The 27,798-nt window shown below is 42.5% G+C and overlaps 1 protein-coding gene across 7 annotated transcripts in view; it reads left to right on the plus strand.

Moving 5' to 3' along the window:
- The window catches only part of LOC126297429 (F-box/LRR-repeat protein 2), a 274,474-nt gene that overhangs the window by 91,940 nt on the left and 154,736 nt on the right, over positions 1-27,798 (plus strand). For 4 of the 7 annotated variants that reach the window (XM_049988248.1, XM_049988247.1, XM_049988249.1 and 1 more), the window contains 2 exons: positions 20,732-20,830; positions 20,914-21,018. The exons of the other annotated variants lie outside the window; for them this stretch is intronic. In XM_049988248.1, coding sequence (XP_049844205.1) covers positions 20,732-20,830; positions 20,914-21,018 — 204 coding nt within the window. The remainder of the gene's footprint in view (positions 1-20,731; positions 20,831-20,913; positions 21,019-27,798) is intronic. 7 annotated transcript variants of the gene reach the window in all.

The following is a 27,798-nucleotide window of genomic DNA, read 5'->3' on the forward strand; positions in this document are numbered from 1 at the left end:
TGACCCGATCTTCAAACTTACTTTACATTCAAACTATACATTTTCTGACGAGAGTTCCGTATCTAAAGCTTATCTACTAATTCCCTTTGTAACACCATTATCGATATTACCTATATTTGTCTTATCTAACTTCTTCGTCTGCTTTTACTTAATGTGATTTCTCTACCACCAAGCTCTTTGAAGTAACATATATGTAAACATTCCATTGGTTATTTATATCAGTGTAATTAATCTATGGATATAATTTTAAAAATATTGTTCTGTAAACGAATGGTAATGTTAGTACTTCACTTTTAATACTGTTTCATGCATATAGAAAACAGGCTGGTAATCATGTAAAACTTGGAGGGAAGTCCCTCCTGCAACAAAACTGGCATGGCGGAAATAGAAAAGATGGATCTGGCGGTCTAACTCCTAGGCTCCTTCGTGGCAAGATTTAGTCGGTGGCTAGGAGGCAACGTGTTCCAATCTTGTGAACTGAGCGAGGCTAGAAGAACAGCAAGATCATATAATATAACTTCGGATGTGGAAGTAATTTGGCTTATTATTCATGGCGTCCTTTGGTTAGCTCTGTACTACGAAAATCCTAGGCTAAAAATAGAATTTTCAGAACATGCTACACAGCAAGAGCCATGTACAGTTTGACCGCCTTTTTTGAAAAGTCACAGGAGATCGACACTGCCACCACCTTCATCTCAAATTATCAGCGGAGTACTGTATAACTGCATGGATCAGTTACATGGTTTCTTTTTCACTAATAAGTTTGTGTTCTTTAAACTTCGTGTTGAGCACCCGTATTTTATCCTTAGTCATTTATCTAGACAATATCCTATCCTGAGTGCTACGATATTGCCGAGTATCCAAATTTATTATGTTGAAAAGTTATTTCAGTGAACTTTCACTATAGTTAATAAACTTCTTGGAGTAGGAAATTTCATGATCTTTCAAATGTTCAAATGTGTGTTCATTCCTAAGGGGCCACTAGGCTTACACACTACTTAAACTACCTTAAACTAACTTATGTTAAGAACAACACGTACACCTATGCCCGAGGGAGGACTCGGACCTCCGGCGGGAGGGGTCGCACCGTTCTTGACATGGCGCCTCAAACCGCGCGGCCACTCCGCGCGGCTCATAATCTTTTAGTGAGCCTAAGTTTTGAAGTAATTTATGTATTTTTTAATAAAAGGATAGTTAAAAAGTTTCACTAAAGTATAATTGCGAAGAAAATATTTAAAGTATGTACCTTAAAGTTTGTCCTTGTTGAAATCTCATTACAGTATTACAGGTATCTGTAAAAACTGTGCCGGCCGGGGTGGCCGAGCGGTTCTAGGCGCTACATTCTGGAACCGCGCGACTGCTACCGTCGCAGATTCGAATCCTGCCTCGGGCATGGATGTGTGTGATGTCCTTAGGTTAGTTAGGTTTAAGTAGTTCTAAGTTCTAGGGGACTGATGACCTTAGAAGTTGGATCCCATAGTGCTCAGAGCCATTTTGTAAAAACTGTGATAAATCATAAAAGTTACTGGATAGTAGACTTGAAGGACCAGCTTTAGGATTATTCACTGTACAGCTTAGGAACTAACGTTATTTACTTTTTATGAGTCTACTGGTAGATTGGATTCTGGATGTCTATGTTAAATTTTGAATCAGGTTTCGATTTCGCGTTGCAATATTAATGAAGTGCATTTTCTAGTTGTAGTTATCTGCTTACCACAGTTCACAAATATTACACAACTATTCAATCTGTACTACATCCAGGTATCACATGTCCCATTAGAGCTAAATAGTACAAGGAAGTGAATGCGCCATAAGATTACAAATAATAATCATTAAAAATAATATAATTACCTGAAAACCATTTCACTGACAGCATTTCCCAGCAATTCAAGTAATGAAAGAAACTCATCTCCAAGTTATTAGTGCTCCATCATAGGAAAATATTTTACTTGTGATGATCATTACTTCGCTGCTTTATTACACAGATGGTAAGTGTTATTGAGAGCCAGTGGTTGTAAGAACGGTTAATATTTCTGCTGGGTTGTTAATGCCAAACTACTGTTACACTTGAATGAAATTTTCACTCTACAGCGGAGTGTGCGCTGATATCAAACTTCCCGGCAGATTAAAACGGTGTGCCGGACCGAGACTCTAACTAGGAGTTTCTTACTGTTACACTGATTGCTAATGTGTACTTCTGTCTTATTTGCGAAACAGAATTTTAGTATCAGGCATAGACAATCTCAATTGCTAACTTCGTTTATGAACAGTGTTAGTATTTGGCACAACTTTGCCGAATTAGACTGGTGACCGTTCTCTTTTTACGTAATTGCAGTTCACTTATAACTGATAGAAACTCGTTTATCAAAAATGGTTCAAATGGCTCTGAGCACTATGGGACTTAACTGCTGTGGTCATTAGTCCCCTAGAACTTAGAACTACTTAAGCGTAACTAACCTAAGGACATCAGACATCCATGCCCGAGGCAGGATTCGAACCTGCGACCGTAGCAGTCGCACGGTTCCGGACTGCGCGCCTAGAACCACGAGACCAACGCGGCCGGCAAACTCGTTTATCCTTCTATTGTTTCCTTTGAATAGAAGTATTTGGAGAAACGAAAACAGTCAGATACCATTCAAACACGCATGTTCACGGTCAAATTACAATCCTTTCACAGGAGTGACAATATCGATTTGTTGCTCATTTAGCAGTAGCCGATAGTGTTTCACCTTCGACAATTTCTCCAAGTCTGTAACACGAACTGTTAAGCACTCTGTAGAGCTATGGTAGCGATTTATTAACTGATGTGACATTTCTAGACACTTCAGTTAATATATCGTAGCAAAAGTGACGAGTTATTTTATATACTTTTAACGCGCTGGAGTCTTAAAACGTCATATTTCCATGCTTTGCAGGTTCTAACACCTTACCTACAAACACGGTGCTTTAACACTAAACTGTGTTTCAGCATTGCGTCTCCTCAGGTCAACCTGTGATGTAGAAAGTGATTTTGCATCGTTCTGGTTCACATTGCGTAGCACTCTGCAGACATCCAATAGGACTCAATAAATTTTGGACGCACGTGCATCGTGAAATTGCACGTTCGACAATGCGTGGCGCTTCTCGACATCTGTCCTCGATCACTGGTTAATTCACAGAGTCTTTGAGGCGCACCTAGCTTGTTACAGATCCTGCATTTAGAAGTGAGCATCAGGTGTTTTTCTTTTTTTTCATTTGGACAACTGATATTGGCTTTATTTTGATAGCGAGACGAATAGCGGCTCCTTGCTTTCCGCCTCTTTCCGTCATGCAATACGGTTGAACTTGAGGCCTTTCTGTACCATCGTCTTACGGATCTTATGCCGTCCTCACACGTGATGTGAAATGTAACGTGGATGAGGAAGCAGGAGTTTCGTGACGTAATTACGTGAAATTCCACGTTGCGAAGCATTCACGCACATGAAGAACGCATTAAGCCTTGTCCTATTTCGGCAATGTTCTACGGACCATGAACCGATACATCGCAAGATTGCTTACCGCGTCGTAGTTTAAACCGAACAGATTCCTTATTGGAACCCAGGTTATAAAAATAAAGAGCCGCAGTCGTTGATGACGGCATCGTCACATTAAAGATACACGTTTTTGTTTTTAGACCACTTCTGCTGACAATTTGTGCAACTATAACTTTTATTACAGTACCAAAAAACGCTTATATCGTATGTTACATTAAAGGTATATAAAATGCGTCCTTTGATAATTATTAGTTATAATAAAATGGAGGTACGTTAGTCGTTAAAAGTACTGCTATGCCTCTAATTGCACAGATAAAAGTATGGAATCAAATTACTGCAGATGTTACTGGCTGAATAGCCAGTATCAGAGCGCATCTCCACTGATTACGTAGAAATGAAAACTTTGTTTGTAATTAACTTGAAAGCTATGGAGGCAAACAAGTGAGGAATGCAAACTGTCTCAACAGTTGTGTTGAGTGCATACATAGGGCAATCGCTATCCTATTGCTTTCTCTGTGACCAGTACCTGCACCGCTATAAAGGTTTTAACTCCTCGCACGTGTGCAACATTGTTTGCTAATTTATACATGTTACGAATGATTTTTTTATTTTTTTATTTTTTGTCAAGGAGCTTTTATGTTTGTTCTGTTTCAGTGCGTTACGTACCATGAAACCCTACGACATCCGCAATGTTCGTCGGAAATTTCTCGGTGCATCTTTGAAAATCGCTAATGAAGTTTACGGAGAAAACAGCACGCATTTGGAAAGTTTCAATAATCGCGGAGCGTTATGGAGATTTAATTCAACCCCAGTGGCAGACGCTACAGGAGATGCGTTAAGCATCACAGAGTTTACTTTCCAAGAAGTCTGGCAACGTATTTCTTCCCACATACAACTCACAAAACGAACGCAACACAACGGTGAGAAAAATCTGAGAAATTAAACCTCACATGGAAATTTTCCGACAAGAGAAAGGTAGCGTTCAATGCACCGTAGGGTTTCTTGCAGGTAATAGACGTCCATGTTGATCAGCAGTTGCGTGCTTGTACCACCGAGACCTTGCAGAATGTTCCAACGTGGTCTTATTAAAAAATAAGGTCATTGAAATAGGTAGGAATAAAAATAAAAATTTCCAAATGTCAGATTTGGGTTGGGTGAGATGCACATCTTCTGAAACGGTAAGCACATTGTTTAGTAGAACACAATTCATTCGCCACTCTTACTAGATCTGTAGAATTTAGTACTTGGATTTATCGAGAGATTTTAAACGGTACGCATACCGTATTGTGACGCTTCCGATGATCAGATCTGCCCTCGAGAGACCGGATGCACAAGGGAGCTTCCTGTGACCCTACTGTGCAGAGCAGGCGCGTTGTGATTGATAAGGGCCTCCGGTTCTGGTCGTAACTTTCAAGCAGCTCGTAATAAGTTTTGTATATCTGTCTACCACATCCTTCCGTGTTAAGAGACATGATTTGATATTGAATAACCCATGAAAAAAATTAAAAGGTCTGTAGAAGCAGTGGGAACGATTATGTGTGTAGCAGAATGCGTGAGCTCGGTATTAACATAACATATTGTGATAACACTATACATATTATAAAAACAAAGTAAGTTACTTCTGTGTCACAGCTTCTCCAAAACTCCGTCCCTTAGCCTTTTATAATGGTGAACCAATTTCTGCTTAAATTCTAAAATTAAAAATCCCTTTAAAAATTAGGTAATTTTTTTGAGAACCGGCGTTAGTGAACAAGTACAGTAAATTGGTGGTCTCTTCGTGACATATTGCTCTTAGCTTAGTGTACGTGAAAGTCATATCAAATATGGGTGCCAGCTACGAAACTAGTCCATGGTTTCAGAAAAAATCCAGAACTGATTTGTAAAAGGCATATTTATTTATTAAATGTATTTATAGAACCTATTAACTTCCCTGGTAGTTGCTGTCATGGACGAGCTTGTTTCTATCAGTGACCATTTCTAACAGTTGTATCGGAATAAAGTGCTCATCATACACAATGTGATCAAAAGTATCCTGGCTCGAAATGACAAACATTCGTGGCGCCCTCCATCGGTAATGCTGAAATTCAGTATGGTGTTGGCCAACCCTAAGCCTTGATAACAGCGTATACTTTCGCAGTCATACGCTCAATCAGGTGCTGGAAGGTTTCTTGGGGAATGGGAGCCCATTCTTAACGGAGGGCTGGACTGAGGAGAAGTATCGATGTCGGTCGGTGAGGCCTGGCACGAAGTCGGCGTTTCAAAACATCCCAAAAGTGTTGTATAGGATTCAGGTCAGGACTCTGTGCAGGCCAGTTCATTACAGGGATGGTATTGTCGTGTAACCACTGTGCCATAGGCCGTGCACTATGAACAGATACTCGACCGTGTTGAAAGATGAAATCGCCATCCCCGAATTGCTCTTCAACAGTGGGAAGCAAGAAGATGCTTAAAACATCAAATTGGGCCTGTGCTGTGAAAGTACCACGCAAAACAACAAGGGGTGGAAGCCGCCTCCATGGAAAACACGACCACACCATAACACCACTGCTTCCGAATTTTACTGTTGGCACTACACACACTGGCAGATGACGTTTACAGGGCATTCGCCATACCCACACTCTGCCATCGGATCGCCACATTGTGTACCGTGATTCGACACTTCACTCAACATTTTTCCACTGTTCAATCGTCCAATTTTTACGCTCCTTACACTAAGCGAGGTGTCGTTTGGCATTTACCGGCGTGATGTGTGGCTTATGAGCAGCCGCTCGACCATGAAATAAAAGTTTTCTCACCTCTCGTCTAACTGTCATAGTACTTGCAGTGGGTCCTGATGTAGTTTGGAATACCCATGTGATTTGTCTGGATAGATGTCTGCCTATTACACATTACGAGCCTCTTCAACTGTCGGCGAGCTCTGTCAGTCAACAGACGAGGTTGGCCTGTACGCTTTTGTGCTGTACGTGTCCCTTCACGTTTCCACTTCACTATCACATTGGTAACAGTGGAGCTAGGGATGTTACGAATGTGGAAATATTGCGTACAGACGAATGACACAAGTGACACTCAATCACCTGACCACGTTCGAAGTCCCTGAGTTCCGTGGAGCGTTCCATTCTGCTCTCTCAATATGTCTAATGACTACTGAGGTCCCTGATATGGAATACCTGGCAATAGGTGGGAGCACAATGCACCTAATATGAAAAACGTATGGTTTTGGGGGCGTCCAGATACTTTTGATCACATAGTGTACGTTTAGCCCTATTCATGTATTTACAGGGTTTTTCAAAAATGACCGGTATATTTGAAACGGCAATAAAAACTAAACGAAGATACAGTAGTTACAATTTTCAACAACAGATGGCGCTGCAAGTGATGTGAAAGATATAGAAAACAACGCAGTCTGTGGGTGCGCCATTCTGTACGTCGTCTTTCTGCTGTAAGCGTGTGCTGTTCACAACGTGCGAGAGTGCTGTGGACAACATGGTTTATTCCTTAGAACAGAGGATTTTTCTGGTGTTGGAATTCCACCGCAGTCTTGTTGCAACAAGACGAAGTTTTCAACGGAGGTTTAATGTAACCAAAGGACCGAAAAGCGATAAAATAAAGGATCTGTTTGAAAAAATTCAACGGACTGGGAACGTGACGGATGAACGTGCTGGAAAGGTAGGGCGACCGCGTACGGCAACCACAGAGGGCAACGCGCAGCAGGTGATCCAACAGCGGCCTCGGTTTCCGTTCGCCGTGTTGCCCATTTTTCAGATCCGAAACGATTACTGCATCACGCTATCTGGACATTCTTCGTGAATTTGTGGCGTTACAAACTGCCTTAGACGACACTGCGAACACCTCGTGGTTTATGCAAGACGGTGCCCGGCCACATCGCACGGCCGACGTCTTTAATTTCCTGAATGAATATTTCGATGATCGTGTGATTGCTTTGGGCTATCCGAAACATACAGGAGGCGGCGTGGATTGGCCTCCCTATTCGCCAGACGTGAACCCCTGGGACTTCTTTCTGTGGGGACACTTGAAAGAACAGGTGTACCGCCAGAATCCAGAAACAATTGAACAGCTGAAGCAGTACAACTCATCTGCATGTGAAGCCATTCCGCCAGACACGTTGTCAAAGGTTTCGGGTAATTTTATTCAGAGAATACGCCATATTACTGCTACGCATGGTGGATATGTGTAAAATATCGTACTATAGAGGTTCCCAGACCGCAGCGCCATCTGTTGTTGACAATTGTAACTACTGTAATTTCGAAAGTTTGTCTGCCTGATAATTGTACTGTTGTCCCAAGCATATTGCAACAAACGGTGTATTTCTATCGCTGCTCGTTTAGTTTGTATTGCCGTTTCAAATATACCGGTCATTTTTGAAACACCCTGTATTTTTCGAGTAAAACGTTTCGCACCCTAATAGATAGGTACAAATGTGCAACAACTTCCAGTACTTTATTCGCTAAAGTAGGATTGTCGTCAAAGAAAATTTGAAAAAAAAGAGTTGTATTTTGATCATTGAACATTGATTTTTTTTTTCGTCCCCTTTTTTAAATACTCTTCTGTTCTGTTGTAATAAATTCATATATTTCAGTCATGTGGATAGAACAAAGACCCTCTATCCAAGTAACTCAAGGAAAAATAGGGATGGACGAAGTATCGGCTATCCAGATTTAGGACTTAACACAGTTTGTCGAAATACATTATGGCGTGTGTCAGATTGGTTGTTATGAAAAAGACTCTATTTCCTTCCCTATTTTTGCGCTGTACCTGTTTTAACGAACTCCGCATCGACGAAACGTGAAGCCTTTACATAAATAACTTTCTGGAAAGTACTCAAGAAACCTCCTTTGTCGTAAATTCTGCAAGTGGTGTGTAAGACACGTAGTAACTTTGTTGTTCTTTTAGAACCAATTAGTTCTAGATACTTCAAAATTCACGTAGTTGCCGTTTGAGAAATGTCATTCCCATGATTTATGTCATTCCCATTATTTTAATTTATTTCTCATAGCGTAAGTTTTGTTTTCTTCTTCAGGTATTACGTTTTCGTAAAATGTCTTCCACTCCAATAGGTCGTCTGGTACAGCAACCATTTGTAGATTATCTGCATTAAAAACTCTTAAATAAATCCTGGGCGAAGGTAGGTGGATCAGTCTTTATTGATAATACAATACAATAGCAACAGTTCAGTTAAACTCTTTTGTGTTGCCGCCATGTTCTTTCATCGAGACATGTACACCTTCTGTTGGTCCAACTCTTCTCTTCTTACGTGTAGTGAACACCAGTGATCGAGCGAACCGGCCAGGGTGGCCGAGCGGTTCTAGGCGCTACAGTCTGGGACCGCGGGACCGCTACGGTCGCAGGTTCGAATCCTGCCTCGGGCATGGATGTGTGTGATGTCCTTAGTTTAGTTAGGCTTAAGTAGTTCTAGGGGACTGATGACCTCAGATATTAAGTCCCATAGTGCTCAGAGCCATTAGAACCATTTGATCGAGCGTGGTGGCGTAGTGGTTAGCACGCTGGTCTCGCATTCGGGAGGACGACGGTTCAAACCCGCATCCGGCCATCCTGATTTAGGTTTCCCGTGATTTCTTTGAATAGTTTCAGGCAAATGCAGGGATGTTGCCTTTAAAAGGGCACGACAGACTTCCTTCTCCATCCTTCTTCCATTATCCGATAGGACCGATGACTTCGCTGTTTGGTCCCCTTCCCCGAATCAAACAAGAAACAACACCAGTGGCGTATCACTCGTGTAACACGATTTACTAAAGTCCCTGTAAACAAACTGACTCATTTGAAATGTTTTAAATGCTGGTACATGTCTCTCGGTGAATGACTCCAGTCCAGCTAAAGCAGCAGTTCTGCATCTCACGACAGCCACAGTAATCCAACCATTACCAGCAGAATATGTACCAATACAGTCCACAGAAAAAAATCCAGCAACTATTAAAAACACAATGACCAGAAAGGATAGTGGTTAGAGCAATTCCTTTCGTAGCTCTATTGTACTTTCGCATTGACCCTGAAGTCAACTCAACACTCTTGAGAAGCTTTTAAACTGTAGCACGATGGCTCTGACGACGCAAACGCCGACCGTAACGCAGCATTTCAGTGAGCTCGTTCAATGCTGTTGTCCGCTCTGCAGCTTGGAGCTGACTGATAAGTTCCCCGGATTTTGATCGCACGCATGTGCAGAATGTTTCACTTCTTCCCGTAAAACAAGGACATTCTCGAACTAAAACTTAGTGTCATCTTCAGATTATTCATAGGATGCCCTACGAAGGTAAAACGCGTCGTTAATATAAAGAATAAATTGCAACCAAGACTGTTTTCATTTCAAATGCTACATTTTCTTCCTCCTCGTAGAATCGGTATGTCGTATGTAGGTGTTAGTACAACAATGTTGGAACGTTGACACCGACTCATCCCTCTGAGATAAAATTATCAAGAAAGCATCTGATAGATGAGGTCTTCTATGTCGAAAACACCTTAACGCCTTCACTCTTGGGGAAATTCGTAGTTGCGAGTTTCGCTGCTTGGCATTTCGATACCTGCCACCAGTTCTAACGACAACCTACGTGGCCCATAATCATTGCGAACCTGCAACTACTACTTGCTTGTGGGATACGCTAGCGCAGTTTCATATATTTTGCATTTCTTGTTACTCGGGGTAAAATCTACCTGTGAATGACGCTGTTGTGTCGACTTGGTCATGAGTGGCCCATTCGCCTTAAATTCTACAGGTTATCATTGCGTAAAGTGTTCTAAGAATAGATAACCACGAATTTACGCACAGAAGTCTGCGACTGATGCACTATGACATTAAAGTTTTCAGGTATATGATAGGAAGAAGGAATTGCGATGATCCGGTTACGCACCACAATGCAGACGAAAATTTCAATTAGCATAGCTCGTTCCTCGGGAGTGATTGGCAACGATTACGAGGTAAACAAATCCACTTCGAAAATTTTTGTGTAGGAATCATTTGTGCCACTTGTCCGAACCTTATTAGCTGGACAAACGCAAAAGAACTTGGTAGAAAACTAGGTGATGTCGAGACACACACTTCTGGAGGTCTCTAATCCTTATTCTGTGAGCTGAGATTAATGTAGTTCAGCCTGGTATCCAGAGGTGATTTGCGAAATGGGATAGAACCAGAGGTACTAGCAAATTCAAGCTATGAGTTGGGTTGTATGGCGGGTCTTCATTTCTGATTTGGTAAGACCATTACCCGCGCAAGTCAAGGTCCCAATTTGACTCCTGATGTGGATTGTAGAGTATTTATACTCTATATCAGCGACTGTTGCCTTAGACCACCTACAGACGCCTTACTTGCACGAAGATGTTTCTTGTATGTTGTCAAGCGAGAAACTTTGTGACAAAATATGTAACAGTTATTACGGAGCAGAAGCGTCAATTCAACTGGAGTAATAGTTCCTACTCACTAGATGTGGGGAAAAAATATAAATCAGAGAACACAAATCACAAGCTTCACTGCCAGCTCGATTGTGATCGTCCGCATGCGCAGAATGTTTCACCTGTTCCCGTTATAGGTCATTCCCGAACTACAACTTAGTAATGGAATATCGGTCGAACTTCCGTCCAACACAAGTGCTTATGTGCAATCATTGCATTAAACGGTTCCGGTTTGCCGTGCAGTAACTGACATGGACAAGGTAAGGCTGTTGTGAAGTCAAAGGTTCGTTTGAAACCACAGAGCTTCAATATTGGCGGCAGTATGCCCTTACCAGACTTTGACTTTTAAACTGATTTGCACAGACAGCCAGATAGGACCTACAGTTAAACATGTACTCATAACTATGGTAAAACTTTGTTCTTTCATATTTACACATAGCCGTCTGTGGTGGGAGAAAAAGCGACAGAAGAGTTCTTGTTTTGACAGAGCTGAGCACTGGACGTTGGTATTTAACATTTGGCTACGTCGTTGAATATCTATCCAATAATGGCATGCCATTAAAAGTCAAGCATTAAGAATGCTTCAGAGACAAATGTGACTAAGATTTAAGATATTTCGAAGTGAAGAAATTGTATGAGATGACTCATTTACGTGCAAGCTGACAGGAATATGTGTAGTGCTACTGCACTCGTTAACAGCGCACTAACTCTTCTTGGCAGGTACGCCGGGCCGTGAAAACGCCACATTTCACCGAATCATAAATCATTCACCAGCCGGCGCTTGCGTAGGATATCGACCGCTTTTTAGGCCGCACGGAAACGATTCGCATGAAGGTTACGGTTGCTTCTGTCGTCTCTGTTAAGCTTCGTGCTATTTTTGTTCTTGGTATTGGAGAAGTTACCAAGTAATTCGTTAGCTAAACTGCTGGCCATTAAAACTGCAACTTCGTGAAGAAGGCGGCATGCAACAAACATCAAATTGGCATGAACTGTTCTACACCCTTGGATATGAAAGTGATCAGCATTTCAGCACACCGGCGCAAAAAATAGATGGAAATAACGCCATCCACATTATTTATGTAAGGAAGGACTACGCAGCGGGTTTCTTATTCAGAAACCGCATTTGAATGTTTATTGTTGTGAAATCGTCTTGTAAGAAGAGTAATGTCCGTCAATATTTGTCTGCAAGAAGAGTATCAGAAGTGATCCACAGAACTACCGTCCAATGTCCTGGACATATTCTGAATTCAAACATAATGAAGTATCTCGAACAGAACGACATTTTCCATGCTTGCCAGTATGGATATCGAAAACAAACATCATGTGAAACCCAAATCGCACTTTCGTCACATGACATTCTTAAAAGCCATGGATCAAGTCAGTCAGTCAGTCAGGCATTGTTTCTCGATTTCGGAAAAGTACTCGACTCAGTACCACACCTACGCTTATTATCGAAAATCGTATCGTATGGGGTATCAGACGAAATTTTTTACTGAATTGAGGATTTCAAAAAAAAATTGTTCAAATGGCTCTGAGCACTATGGGACTTAACATCTATGGTCATCAGTCCCCTAGAACTTAGAACTACTTAAACCTAACTAACCTAAGGACATCACACAACACTGTCATCACGAGGCAGAGAAAATACCTGACCCCGCCGGGAATCGAACCCGGGCGCGGGAAGCGAGAACGCTACAGCACGACCACGAGCTGCGGACTAATTGAGGATTTCTTGGTTGGGAGGGCGCACCACGTTATCTTGGATTGAGAGTCATCGACAGATGTAAAAGTAACTTTAGGTGTACACCAGGAAAGTGTGTTGGGACCCGTACTGTTCACGTTGTATAGGGTGATTAATTAAACTTTTGCCTCTTGAGACAGTGTAGACGGAGAACTTTTTACCATATGGGTACCCAACTTTATAGAAATGATGATGAGACTTTGTGCTGCAGGATTTGCATTATTAGTGACATAGCTTGTCTATAGTCGCTGGTATTAGTACAACGATGTAGGGTTGAAACACAAGCATCAGTGAGCGGCAGACAGTCAACACACGTCTGGACGAGGTGAGCAGGGTTTTACGCAATAAGCTGTTTAATCAAAACAACAGCAATAGTGCTGCTGTTCTTCGTAAGTAGCGACGCAGTAAGGGAATACGGAGAGGTCCTCATTCCGCACCGCAGTTGAAGAACATGGTTCGGTAGTTCAAATTAATTGGCGATTTTCGATTTGGTGCTGGGAGAGGTCGATGGCCGATTGCGCCACAAATTGTTGAAGAAATTACTGTTCCGTGGGCGAGAATGCTGGACTCAATGTGCGATCATCAAGCAGTGCAGGAGCTGTGTCACGACAGTTGAACATTCCGTGGTCCACCGTTGTGTTGTGCAGCATTCGAGAAATCCGTAGTGCTCTTCCAGGCTTTCGTCATCACATTGAGCAATGTTTGTGATCTGGAATGTAAACATGGTACACAAGTGACAAATAGTTACCTTCTGGTGTTGGAATTCTGTTTTTTTTTTTTCGATGGTTTATTCGTTACTTCTCTTCCACGTGTTCTTACAAGTGGTCCAATAAAGTTTCACTGTCGTAAGGCCGCTAGTTTTTCATAAGGGCCATGTCAAGTAGTGAAAGTTGAATTGTAACCACCTTGTACATTAATGACCGTGCGGACAATATTAATAGTTACCTCAGACTTTTCGCAGTACAGCGAACTACATTCTGAACGAAGCTGTACAAATGTTAAATCAGATACGGTAAGATGGTGCAATGATTGGCGATTTGCTTTAAATATTCAAATATCCAAAACTGTGCACATCACAAAACGAAAGAAGCATTATATCCTATGAATATAATGTCACTGTTGGGATCCGTAAACTCATACAGATACTTGGGTGTAACGCTTACAAGGGACTGATGTGGCTGTTTATTGGTAGATTTCTAAGGGAATGTAGTTGGTCTACGTGGGAGATTGCTTGCAGACAGGTATAAATTGCAAATCACTCGTGTGGCCCATCCCAGAATATGCTCAAGTGTGTGGGACCCGTATCAAATAGGACTAACGGGGATATTGGACGCATACAGAGAAAGTAAGCACGAATGTTCACAGGCTTGAGCGACACACACACACACACACACACACACACACACACACACACACACAGAGAGAGAGAGAGAGAGAGAGAGAGAGAGAGAGAGAGAGAGAGAGAGAGAGAGAGAGAGAGAGATGCTGAAAAAACTGAGATGGCAGACTCTTGAAGACAGACGCAAACTATCACGACAAAAACTATTTACAAACTTTCAAAAATCAGCTTTAAGTGATGACTCTAGCAGTATACAGCGCCATACATATCGCTCCCGTAAGGATTGTGAGGATAAGATTAGATTAATTACAGCACGCACAGAGGCAATGAAACAATCGTTTTCCCACTCCTCCATACGTGATAAGCAAATGGAACGAGAAAAGGCCCTAATAACTGGTATACTGGTACGTACCCTGTGCCAGGCACTTCACAGTGATCGCGCAGCATAGACGTAGCTGTAAAGTTGTACATCGTTAGTATTGTGGCCAATCGAGGCTGCGGTTTATCGTTCCAGGACGTTGCTGCTCGCTTTGGTCGGGATCTCACGACTGCTATACGAAATAAAATCGATAGGTTCAGGAGGTCCATACCCATCGACATACAGAATCTCAGCCGCATCGAGAGATCAACGCTCGATAGAACAGACATGTTGTTCGCTCGGGCGTGCGAGATCAGTCAGTCACGCAAAGTAGTTAGATTCGGGAGATGGGCTTGTCCGCAAAGATAAATTTGCAGACGGACGGTGTTACAAAGTCTGGATCACCAAAACCTGTCAGCACTGCGACTATTGTTGCGGCTGCCATCGACGCGGCAGCAGAGACAGTCAAAATGGTTCAAATGGCTCTGAGCACTATGGGACTTAACTTCTGAGGTAATCAGTCCCCTAGAACTTAGAACTACTTAAACCTAACTAACCTAAGGATATCACACACATCCATGCCCGAGGCAGGATTCGAACCTGCGACCGTAGCGGTCGCGGGGTTCCAGACTGAAGCGCCTAGAACCGCTCGGCCACGCAGAGAAAGTCAGTGGTGCGCCCAATGACAACGCTGAATATAGGAGTCGCACCTTCTCGTATTTTCAGATAGGTAAATCTTGCTGCACACAGCATCACTGTGGACAACAAATGATACTGGTCTGCGTAGGTGCCATCGTGGATACACACAAGCACCTGTGGTTCGCATAGTTTGTAATTTTGACAACAGCCGTTAAATTTCTTATGTATTAAGACCAGTGACTGTGCCCCATCTTCGCCGTTTCCTTGTGAGGTTATCTTTCAAAAACAAAAGGAAAGACCTCATGTTGCCCTCTGATATCCTGACCCGTTTCTATACACAGGGAGCGTTCGACTGTTTACCTAGTCGGCAAGGTCGGCAGATCTCTCACCAGGTGAAAACATCTAGTCATGTGTTATCTGGAGACTGATACGTCACGATTCGCTTACCATTGTAAATGATGGACTCGGACGAAGATGATGCTGCATAGACTGATGGACCCGTATCTGTCGTCAAAGATCAGTTCGACTCGATACCCATCAGGTATTATATACACAAAATAAGTTATCTTTCACTATTTGCCGTCTTTTCTGGTGTTGCAATTTTAATGGCTAGTAGTGTATATTGACTCTAACTTCAGGTTACTTTAAGTCAACGATCTTTAGCTTACATTAAGCGAGGTGCAGTGAAGTCCGGTGTAGTCTGGCCAGATGAGTCATAATAATCTGGCTAAGTACTTTCTTATTAGCGAATATACCTAATGTAAAGATGAGATAGAGAGAGAGATTTGAGTTAGATTGCGTGGCGTTCCAAACACACCAGTCATTCAGAATTGGGTTTTTTGTTCCCGTGATGTGTTCGTAGAGTGTTCAGCTTGGTACCCACTTCTGTCCTTCAACTGAACACGTGAACCGCCTCTAATGGCGCTGTATGTATGTTAAACTCTAATTGCCTTTTAATGTAGACACGATGTCACTTATCTCAACTGCCCAGACTGCCTCTCAGCCATCGAAGCTGTCATACCAAAAAAAATGGTTCAAATGGCTCTGAGCACTATGGGACTCAACTGCTGCGGTCATCAGTCTAGAACTTAGAACTACTTAAACCTAACTAACCTAAGGACATCACACACATCCATGCCCGAGGCAGGATTCGAACCTGCGACCGTAGCAGTCGCACGGTTCCGGACTGCGCGCTGTCAGACAGTTGTACCCAGGAGAGAAAAATGAATAAGATGATAAGACTTCATTATCTCGCTGCAAAAACGGGGGAAGATTGTAGTATACTGTTGTGTGCCAGGGCACGTTAGAATCCAGGGAAGCAAAGTAGCCTAAGCTTTCTCCCCCAGATAGCTATGCGTGTTGTAAAGCGCCGCTCCCGGATCGAATCTGCCCGGCGGATTAACGATGCACTGATAACCTCGCCGTTAGGCGCCCGTAAACTCGATTAACGACTAGGGTCGGTGAGCAGGCCAGCCTGGATTTAGTTTGCAGTCTGTGTCCCACATCCCACTAGGTGAATACCGGAATGCTACTCAAGTCCCCAGTTACACGATTCGCAAACATTTAGAAAACTTTCGCTCACTTTCGCATGAATAACAATATATGCAGACAGTTGCGTGCGCGTTTGTGTGTGTGTGTGTGTGTGTGTGTGTGTGTGTGTGTGTGTGTAGGGCGTTGTGGGGGGTAATTGTGAATGACTCAATTTGTGCAATAGCTTTGAGTGAACTGCGACGCCTAATAGAAACAGCAGAGAATGTTCGCCCGCACAAATATGAGACTGGTTTCATTATCTTCTGAAAGGTGTGACGTGCTTCCCGTGGTCATATCGAACATTTTTGAAAGGTAATGAGTACTTCTATCTTAAATGTAATTTTCAAAAGTAACCTAATTCTATATCCAGGCATGTAAAGGATATACACTGTTAAAATAAGCTGGTTCAATTGAAAATAATCTGTCTTAAAATCCACCCAAATTTCTGTCTTCATTCGTGTAGAAGATATAGTCTTGTGAATATGGATCAACCTTTTTTGAAACACACTGTAGTATGCCACAGCTCATCGGAATCTGTGTCGCCGGGTCTAGCCTCTCCTTGTGAGACGTAAACGAAGCGTGGCTGTTATCAGAAATGTGTCAAGGGAGCGGAAGTGACAACTAGCGGAGATATGGGAGGCGGCAGCAAGGAACCCTGGGAGTATAGTAAGACTGCCACATTATCTCAGCCCGTCATAACTGTTGCAAACATCACAACCTGCGAACGACATATTTGTTTCAAGCACAGAAGCCCGTCATTCCTTAAGCCAGTCGACATCAAGTGTGGTGGAAATCCCGTATCTGCAGCTGACGCTTAAATCCATCTGGTACTATATACCGCGATTCCGAGGAAATGACTTCGATAAATCTTGAGATGAACTCCCCTGGCATATTTACAGGCTTTAAAAAATCTCTTACCGTTCTCTACGTGTGCTTCTCAGGAATGCTACTGCCGCGAACCGTAAACCTCTCACTGAGTCACTCAGACTACGAAAGGGCCACAAGTAAGAAAAAAAACTGTTCACATCATTTCTTTCACATACATTCTCTTTATGTAACAAATGTATCTTCAAAAGAACTAAGTCCTACAAGAGTCCGCACAGGGAGTGTAAGGTAAGTAAATAATTTTTTTTAAAAAAGCTGAAGAAGGATCGGTGAGGGTTGGGCTGCCACAGTTCCCCTGAGAACATTACCCCCAACAAAGTTTAGCATCAAATTAAACGTAGGACTGAAATAAAAAATACTACCATTTTAATATGACGACGTAAAAAATATTTAGTTAACCTTCAAGCAACCAAAAATTAACTGTATTGTACGTGTTTTTATCAGACCAGGAAATAATGAATAGATGAGACGGTTGCCTCTGCTGTTTCTGCTACTTATTTTCATATTAGATTCGCTCCCCGCCAATGCGTATCAGTCACAAATTCAATTTCACATATGTAAATTGTGGCAAATGGAAATTGACTCTTTAAGGCTTTGTCCGATAATAATGGATATATGCCGCCAGGTGTTAGATTGTTCCAAGTTCTGTTTCTCTGCAAAGTCAGCGAAATTTGAAATAAAGTGTAATTTCCCTAGCTACAATATTACATTTACTGAAAACGGTCTTAGAACTCCATTTATTTCTCGATTTTTCGAATGAAGAAAGTAGTATGTATACTCCATGCGACGACAGAAGATCCTAGACAGCTAGCGGAGTTATTGCCAGATTTCAACTGCCAAGTGCAAATGGCTGCCTCAACATTAAGACACAGCTGCCTGGCATTGCGGTGATACTGAGATGATGTCACGAAAATGTAAACAAAATCACGTCGTGTGATTGGCAGTGGTAGACGTGCAAAGCTGCTACGCAGAATCCACTTTAACTGCCAGTAGTCGGCCGGAGTAGCCGAGCGGTTCTAGGCGCTACAGTCTGGACCCGCGCGACCGCTCCGTCGCAAGTTCGAATCCTGTCTCGGGCATGGATGTGTGTGATGTCCTTAGGTTAGTTATGTTTAAGTAGTTCTAAGTTCTAGGGGACTGATGACCTCAGAAGTTAAGTCCCATAGTCCCAGAGCCATTTGAACCATTTTTTCAAACAAAGATTCTCAAATTGAGAATTCAGCACATTACAAAATATGCTATATGTAATTGGTTTCGTTGCTTCACCTTCACGTACGTCCTCTTCGAAATGCACAGTACTCAATAATGTCTCTACCGTACCCTTTTTTGGACGACAGGCGAGTATTGAAGCTGATTTCTGCGGTACGAAGAGTGGCCGGCCGTTGTGACGGAGCGGTTCTAGGCGCTTCAGTCCGGAACCGCGCTCCTGCTACGATCGCAGGTTCGGATCCTGCCTCGGGCATGGATGTGTGTGATGTCCTTAGGTCGGTTAGGTTTAAGTAGTTCTCAGTTCTAGGGGACTGATGACCTCAGAAGTCCCATAGTACTCTGAGCCATTTGAACCATTTTGAACTGCCAGTAATTTTCCTGTAGGCCGTTCGTCAAGAGATACTTGACATGCGCAAACTTATTTCATCTGTGAATGCCAATAGTATTCAAGGCACGCACTGAATAATGCTCAGTTCTGTGATCATTGAAACCTCATTAGATTCAGCCTTGCATTTGTAACGCCTCAGTTTAGGAAGATACGTGGCAACTTCAGTATGCACTGTTAAAATATTCGCCATGATTCTCTGGAATCCGGCGTATAGCGTATTTATTTTTCAGTTTGGAGACACACACGTTATCAGATCTTTTGGCTCCGCCGACGAGCGAAAAACTGCCTGTTGAAACATAGAACTAAAAGCGAGGCGATAACGCGATCGAATTAGTGGATGCGCCAAGCCGAGGAAGTGGCCCGTTACAGTAAGTTGTGGTCTACGCTAAATGTCCGCGTTCTTCAGATAACGTAATTAATGCGTTCCACAGGCTGCGACCTGCCCACTCATCATACCACAGTCAGATTCTCGTTTGAAAGTCCTCGATAATAAATATTAGAACCTAAACAAATAACGATAATTGACATGATCTTTGAAGTAAATTTGTGTACTTATCGAAATATATATATATAACTGATCCCTTTTCGCTTTTAATATTCGGAAAATTCCGTTCCTCCTCCTCCTCCTCAGCCTCCAACAGAGTGTAACTATCAATCGGTTGGAAACGACTGCTCTATATTTAGTAGGATGAATCACGACACTTTGACGTTGGAACATCGGAACTCGCAGTTATTTCACTGTCAGTGGGTCGTGTAAGTACAGCGGATGCCGGCCCTGTCCAGCAAGGGAATGAATCATGCTGAGAATGCGGCTGACTAGGTTCACCCACAAACGCCCCCTGATGTTGCAAGTTCACCTCCCTCTTCCTCCCTCGCCCAGTCTCGCGCAAGTCATTCGCTCGTCAGTTCTGTAGTTGACTTCACGAGTGTTCGGTAGTTGGGCTCTGTCGAGGTGGCTTCCCCTCAACGATTGAGTCGTCGCTTGTTTCTGTGTAACCAGTGATGGGAGCGAAGCGAAACCGAAGGCTGCCAGAGGAAGACTCCCCTGTATTCGGTGTAAGGTCGCCCCGTCCCCCAAGGAACAAAGTTCGTGGCCCCGAAGTAGCTGTGCGAAACCGAAGGCTCCTAGAGGAAGACTCTCCTGTATTCGGTGTAAGGTCGCCCCGTCCCCCAAGGAACAAAGTTCGTGGCCCCGAAGTAGCTGTGCGAAACCGAAGGCTCCTAGAGGAAGACTCTCCTGTATTCGGTGTAAGGTCGCCCCGTCCCCCAAGGAACAAAGTTCGTGGCCCCGAAGTAGCTGTGCGAAACCGAAGGCTCCTAGAGGAAGACTCCCCTGTATTCGGTGTAAGGTCGCCCCGTCCCCCAAGGAACAAAGTTCGTGGCCCCGAAGCCAGCAGTAGGAGAATCCATAGCGTCATGGTAAGTTCTGGCGACATGCAGTTTGACCTCTTCAGAAGGAATGTAGTAACACTACGCCTGAAAGTAGATACAGTGTCAACGAAAAATTTAATTACAAGAACGTATGCTTCCCTCGAACGAGTTTGTAATAGTAAAATGCCTACATCTCTTAACAATTCGTAGTTTTGCATGGTATTGTAGTTTCGAAAGCACTGTGGTAGATGTAAGGCCACTTTATACTCCGTGCATTCCCACACCGTTTCGCTTCGTATTTTGTTGTTTATGCAAGACCTTGTTTTTTTTTCCTTTTTAGGCGTCGGATCGGAATGTTTCGGGAAACGGGCCCAGTATTGCGCTTAGAATCAAAGAGGTGTTTCAGCCACTGAAGGTTTTCCACGCTTTCCGTAGACCGGTAATTCGACATTTTTATTTTTCACTATACTTAGAAAAACAGTCCAGATAGCACAAATCACATTTATTGGTGACTGGTTTCAGTCCAAAGGCGGGCCACCTTCAGATCGTACTCCAAATTTGATGTGTCGAGACGGATCCACGGAGCAGGAACTGCAGAAGCCTCCAGATGCTGTCAACTGCGTAATGGTAAGAACTAAACCACGATTGTAAGTGACAAATGTTTGTCACGTGAGTTTGATTCGCGATGTTTATATCTGACCCGACTGTTGTTCCCGCGAGTGTGACTCGCATTCCTTGTCACGAGTCAGACTCGTAAAAGCATTGCGAATGGTTAACTTCTGCGTTGCTAACGTCACTTTCTCTATTTGTAGACATAGCAGTGTGCCGAAAAACCTGATCGCAGCTTTATATCCAAGGATGCCCTATTGTAACTGATTACCTTTTTTTTGCTGGCGATTCACAGTCGTTGAAAACTTTTAAAAAGGTATCGTTGGTGCCTTTGGTTTTTATAGTTAATCCATATGTAAGTACGTAGTCTGATTTTTACGTGTTCCTATGAAACTATTCCGCCTGAAAATGGGCAACGACTGTAACAGCAATTGTGGACTTCGTACATAAAATAACGTTAAAATTTGGGCAATTATGTCTTTCTAAAAGCCTTTAATAATTACTTTGCGCAAAGTGAGCTGGCTACGTATGCTGATCAGCCTATGTTGAAATCGGCTTTCGGTCAGAGTGAGCCAGAATTTTTGGCAGTTTCCGTTAACCAACTACAAGGAGCTGTTAAGGTGTTCTGCGGATCTAGACCACGACAGATTCCGCCTCATACTTTTGAAGCCGAGAAACGCTTAAAATGAAGCACCGTGGATTTTTATCTTGTGTATCAGCAAAACAAATAACTCTTGCAGAGATAGGTATATATAAAGTGTATTCCCTCCCACCGGAGGTTCGAGTCCTCCCTCGGGCATGTGTGTGTGTGTGTGTGTGTGTGTGTGTGTGTGTGTGTGTGTGTGTGTGTGTGTGTGTGTGTGTGTGTGTTTGTGTGTGTGTGTGTGTGTGTGTGTGTGTGTTTTGTTCTTAGCATGAGTTAGTGTAAGTAGTGTGTAAGTGTAGGGACCGATGACCTCAGCAGTTTGGTTCCTTAAAAATGGAAAAAATAAATATGTGTTTTAAAATGTACCTTCCGACCGGATCGCAAAATAAATTTATTACTGATAAGCCGAGTTATGTGGCTGAAGGAATCAGTGATGTGTTTTATTATTTAACGAACAGAAAAGTCTAGATCACGTTTTATTAACTGTTACTTCCAGTTTCGGCCGAATCTTCGGATTTAACACTAAAATACAGGGCTGTTACCACCACCGTGGTCAACTTATCTACGTAAGCCATCGATTCGGATGATTACAAGTCCCAGAAAGCGACATTTCATTTTTATTTTTTATTACAATCATGATTATGTCTTCCGGGCCAGTCTGTCCCAGATCCTGTGATACGATTTTTTTTTTTTTTTTTTTTTTTTTTTTTTTTTTTTTTTTTTTTGTCGGCCGTACTAATTTCAAACAACGCATCTCTATCACTCGCTGTAGCGTTTTAAATGGCGCTTACATTAAAAGTTGATTTTCTGCCAACTGTCAAAAGTGACAATACACGACGATTGTAAACTTTGTTAGAAACAAATCGGGAGATTGGGTGTGAAAAATCTATTTAGTATGCTCTTTTGTTTATTTTCGTTTTTATCCAGTCATAGTTGTCACCAGTAATAAATACTGTAAACAACTAAGCACATCGAACAAAAAATTAGCCACCTCCAAGGGACGATATACTAACATCACGAGGACACCACTAGTCCTGATAATAGGCTTTAGTCCGCCGTGCAAAAACGTCCACAAGTTGCTTCAAGTATGCCGTATCGAACAGAAGCCGTTCATTAATTCTTATATCTCGTAGAGCTGCCAAATTTCTGGACCACTGATTGCTGAGTTTTGATCGCTATTCCAAATGATCTGATAGTTTTTGAGGAATTAAAATCTGGTAAATTAAAGGGCCAGTTGTGACAATACGAGTCCCAGCTTCCATTGTTTCACGCTGTATTCGTGTGGTGTAATCGCCCTTTGTATCTGGCGGATGTGATGTCAGGCAGTGGGTGGAAGCGACTCTGACACCAAGGAGCAGCCACTCTGTTGTTGGTATGCATATGAGGGCAACCAGTTTGTATTGTGTTAGACCAGCCAGTGTGTTTTGATAAATGTGTTTTGTAATGATCGAACTTTTATTTAGCCTCTCATGACAAATATGTCAGTTGTTGCATAATATGAGGACCTAACTTAGGTTTTGCATTCAAAGTGCGGTAGGGTACATTCTTCAAACCAGGAGCGTTTTATCTACATGTACATGATTACTCTACAATTCACAACTAAGTGTCTGGCAGAGGGTTCATCAAACCAGCTTCAAGCTGTTTCTCTACCGTTCCATTCTTAAGCAGCGCGTAGGAAAAACGAACACGTAAATCTTTCTGTGCCGTCTCTGGTTTCTATTATTTTATTATTCCTCCCTAATTACTCCTATTATTCTTATCATTCCTCCCTACGTAGGTGGATGCCAACAAAATACTTCCATACTCAGAGGAGAAAGTTGGTATCTGAAAATTCACGAGAATACCCTGTCGCAACGAACAACCGCTTTGTTTTAATGACTGCCAACCCAATTCACGCATCATATCCGTGGTGCGCGCGCTCCCGTGTTTCGCGATATTACAAACCGAACTGTGCTTTGAATTTTTTAGATGTCCTCGGTCGATTCTGTATGATGCGAATTCCTCACCGTACAGCAATACTCCAGAAGAGGATTTACAAGCGTAGCGTAGCCAGTCTCTTTACTGTTGCGTTTTCTTATTGTTCTGCCAATAAATCGTAGTCTTTGGTTTCCTTTACCCACAACATTATCTGTGTGATCGTTCCAGCTCAAGTTATACGCAATTGTAATCTCTAAGTATTTAGTGCAATATTCAACCTGTAGATTTGTGTTATGTATTGTGTAACCGAAATTTGTCGGATTCCTTTTGATATTGATGTGGATGACTTCACACATTTCATGATTTAAAGTCAGTTGCCACTTTTGACCCTATACAGATATCTTTTGGAAATCAGTTTACAATTTGTTTTGATCATCTGCTGAGATTATTAGACTGTAAATGACAGCATCATCTACAAACAGGCTAAGAATGCTGCTCACATTGTCTTCTAAATCGTTTACGTAGGTCAGGAAGAGCAGAGAGCCTATAACACTTCCTTGGGGAACGCCAAATAGTACTTCGGTTTTGCGCGATGACATTCCGTCAGTTACTACGAACTGTGACCTTCTGACAGGTAATCACGAATCCAGTCGCACAACTGAGACGACAGTTAACAGGCAATAAATTTCATTAGAAGTCGCTTGTGTGGCACGGTGTCAAGAGTCTTCCGGAACTCTAAAAATATGGAATCAATTTGACAGCTGCGCAAGATGAAAAACAGTTACGGGGAAAATACAAAAGAAGAAATCGTAGAAAACACTGACAGATCGGCCGTTTTCTGTTTCAACAAACAGCAACAAAGGCGAGTCTAATTTATATCCCATAGTTGTTAGACTTTAAAATAAGATGACCTAGAAATTGAAATCACCTTATTATCTCTCGCTAACTTTAAAGGAGATTCCACTGCCATCAACAGAGGAACACTGCTTCTTAACACACTGGAGGAGTGTAATATTCCACTCAGTAATTGTTTGCCTCTTAATTGTGACTTCATAGGGAAAGACTCATGTCAGTTGTCTAGGAATTATACTGAAAATGGGCCCCGGATTTTGATCGTTCGTTAAAAACAGAATTTTCCGAATTTTGGTTTTTGAAAGTTGGCAAGTTTGCGCAGTGTTACATGGCTGCGAATAGTACACATTCACCCCCCCCCCCCCCCCAACCCGTCGTAATCCATTATCAGGAATTTGTGCGTTTTGCCGATGTGGCATTTGTATATCACATGATGGAGAAAGCGATGTTACAAATATGTGGAAACGAAGCAGCACCAAGAAAATGTTAAGTGTGTGAATAACGATAAATACTGGAATTCGGTGTAAAAAGTGAAACTTTGCTCTTTACAAAGGGTGGCTGGTATTTATTTCCGGTGAGTTTATATATATGATTAGAAATATGCCTCGGGCCTAAGACCATTTTCAAGGGATGTAGGTACTGAAGTCAGAGCCAACGTGCAGCTTCTTGTATCCCGCGAAGAAAAACTGAAATTTGATTTAAAGGAAACAGAACTGGAAACTGGGGTCAGAGGCGAGTATTCGGTACAGTCCTTGAAAACGTGTTCCATTCGCAACAACGTGTAGGTGTGAAAGGAGGTTCTAGACTAAGATAGAAATGAAAAGAATCGCGAGGAACCGAAAAAACTTGGAACAATAGCTACCACGGCACAGGGCGATACTGAACAGAATGTATCAAAAATAGATTGAAATAATCTGGTACTGCGTGACTTATTTCCTTGTTTCATAAAAATCTAGAAAAGACGATTTTTGTTTGTTTGGTGTTAACTACGTTGTGTGCCTTCCATCTCTTTACAAATAGTAATATCAGCTTTGCTAATCTAAAATTTAGTTCGATGCTAAACTTGACTGGAGTATTCGCTGATGTCTTACCATGTCAAAGGCAATAGTCTTATAAAGGCTGGAAACCACTGGAATAGGCTAAAGCGTGCATAACCGGAAAATGTGCAAGATATTTCTATTGTGTTCGTGACGGTTGATTTTATTCGTCCCCAAAATGGGCAAGTCGGTAGGAATAAATTTACTGCCCAAAGAAATGGTAATTCGCGATAACCGCTCCGTTATCCGTCATTTATGTGGTAGTAGGCAATCACAGACTTGGTCGTCGCTATTCAGACTGCTGGCAAACTCCCCAGTGGCCTTTCCATGTAGAGCGACGCGCGTGCAGTGAACAGATTGCTTGCGCTTAGCATCGACCCATTCGAGGTCAGCCGCCCTAGGTCGTCGCCGATCGTGCTGCAGCCACGGTAGGAAATGCCACGTGTCTGCTTGGTGTATAATTGTGTATCTGTTCCCAGAGGAGAAGGCCAAGCTCACCGTTCGTCTGTTCTAATGTAATGATGGATGATCGTAGTTGGAGTCGACAGTCTAATTTTTACATCATGTACATTACTGAACAATCATTCATCGGCCAGAGTCAGAGTCCAACGTCAACAGCTACTTGTAAAGCAACATGTTACATAAATATTTTTGCTTTGGTGTGGAACTTGCCAGGAAAAATTGTCAACTTCCAGAGTCAATGTCTTCAAATATTAGGTTGGTGCGTTAAGTTCGTAGCGCTTTTGTTTCTCATGTTGGTATTCCGGTTGCTATGGCTTTATTTATCGATTGTCATTTTTTATTTGTGGTGCGCTGTTGCTTATGAGTTTGCATTTTGTCACTTGGAGATAGCGAGTGAAGCTGTGAACAAAAGAAAATAGAGTGCCAAGTAGAGAAACCGGAAATTTTCCCACATATTCTTCTGTTTGAGTTCAATAGAGGGGTTGCAGCAGCGGCGGCAGCCAGAAACATTTGCGCCGTGTATGGGGATAATGTCATTGGACAGAGCATGGCAAGAAAATGGTTTTCTCGATTTAAGGAAGGTCATTTTGTCATTAGTGACTCCACGTTCACAAAGACCTTAGGGGTTCAATAAAGATCGTTTAAACGCATTAACCCTCGATACTGCATGGCGGTGCACTCGATAACTCGCAAATGTGATGAACTGCGATCAGTCCACCATCGTGCGACATTTGCATACGATGGGAAATGTTCGGAAACGGGTGTATGGGTACCTCACCCTCGAAGCGAAAATCAAGAAAATCAGCGGGTGGCCATGATGTGCATTTCTGCTTGCTCGTCATTGATTGGCTCGTGAACAATACCGAGCATTCGTATCCTGTGTTGTTACTGGTGACGAGAGAAATGCTGTCTTTAGGAAAAGTAAGGAATGTTGAAATGTGTGTGGATTCCTAAGGGACCAAACTGCTAAGGTCATCGGTCTCTAGACTTACACACTACTTAAACTAACTTATGCTGAGAACAACACACATACCCACGCCAAAGGAAGGAATCGAACCTCCGGCGGGAGGGGCCGCGCAGTCTGTGACATGGCGCCTCAAACCGCGCGGCAAGAAAGGAATCGCTGAGCCCAAACAAAGCAGCAACTCGCAGTACAAAGACCTGCGCACATCCAAAAAAGATGATGATACGCATAATTTCCGGCATATGATGAAACATCCAGATCTCATCGACGATGAAAACTTTACGCAAAAACTTCGTCGACTCTTGGTTATATTGCTCCACAGTTCCGAATTTGAAAGCTGCGTCTGTCTGTAGTCCACCTTCAATTATAGAGGCAACCATTGAACCACAAATTCGTTCTTTACCAACTTACCGTGTAAAATATTGATTTCCATTCCCACCAACACACCTATTTTGGCTACTTTGCGCACTTTCATTAGACAATCAGCGAGAATCATCTCGTAGACTTTTTCGATTACTTCGGTAAACCACATCGAAGGGCGATCAGAAACGGATGTTCGTTTAAGCCCGTTGAAGGTTAAATCAATATCTAGCTAGTGTCTTTAATGGTGAAGGATCACCATAAACAGTATTTAATTTCATTTTTGTCTCTACACATGATGTCTGGGCTGTAAACATATGGCAAATAACTGAACGATACTGCACTTCATCTCTATGGAAACAACATGGCCTAACAAACTGAAATAGCTGCCACAGCCAGACGAACGAATGAATTTGCGTCCTTACTGTTTTAGCGTCGTCCTACAGGTGATGGCACATGATGGGAAAACCTAGAAGGACTACATAAGCTATCGCTACCTGTTAGCACCAACTTGGTTTAGCAACATCTGTCTTACTGAGTCACCTTCGTGTATGGGCAGT

This window comes from Schistocerca gregaria, chromosome X (assembly GCF_023897955.1).
Source record: "Schistocerca gregaria isolate iqSchGreg1 chromosome X, iqSchGreg1.2, whole genome shotgun sequence".
In the NCBI taxonomy this organism is placed as follows: Eukaryota; Metazoa; Arthropoda; class Insecta; order Orthoptera; family Acrididae; genus Schistocerca; species Schistocerca gregaria.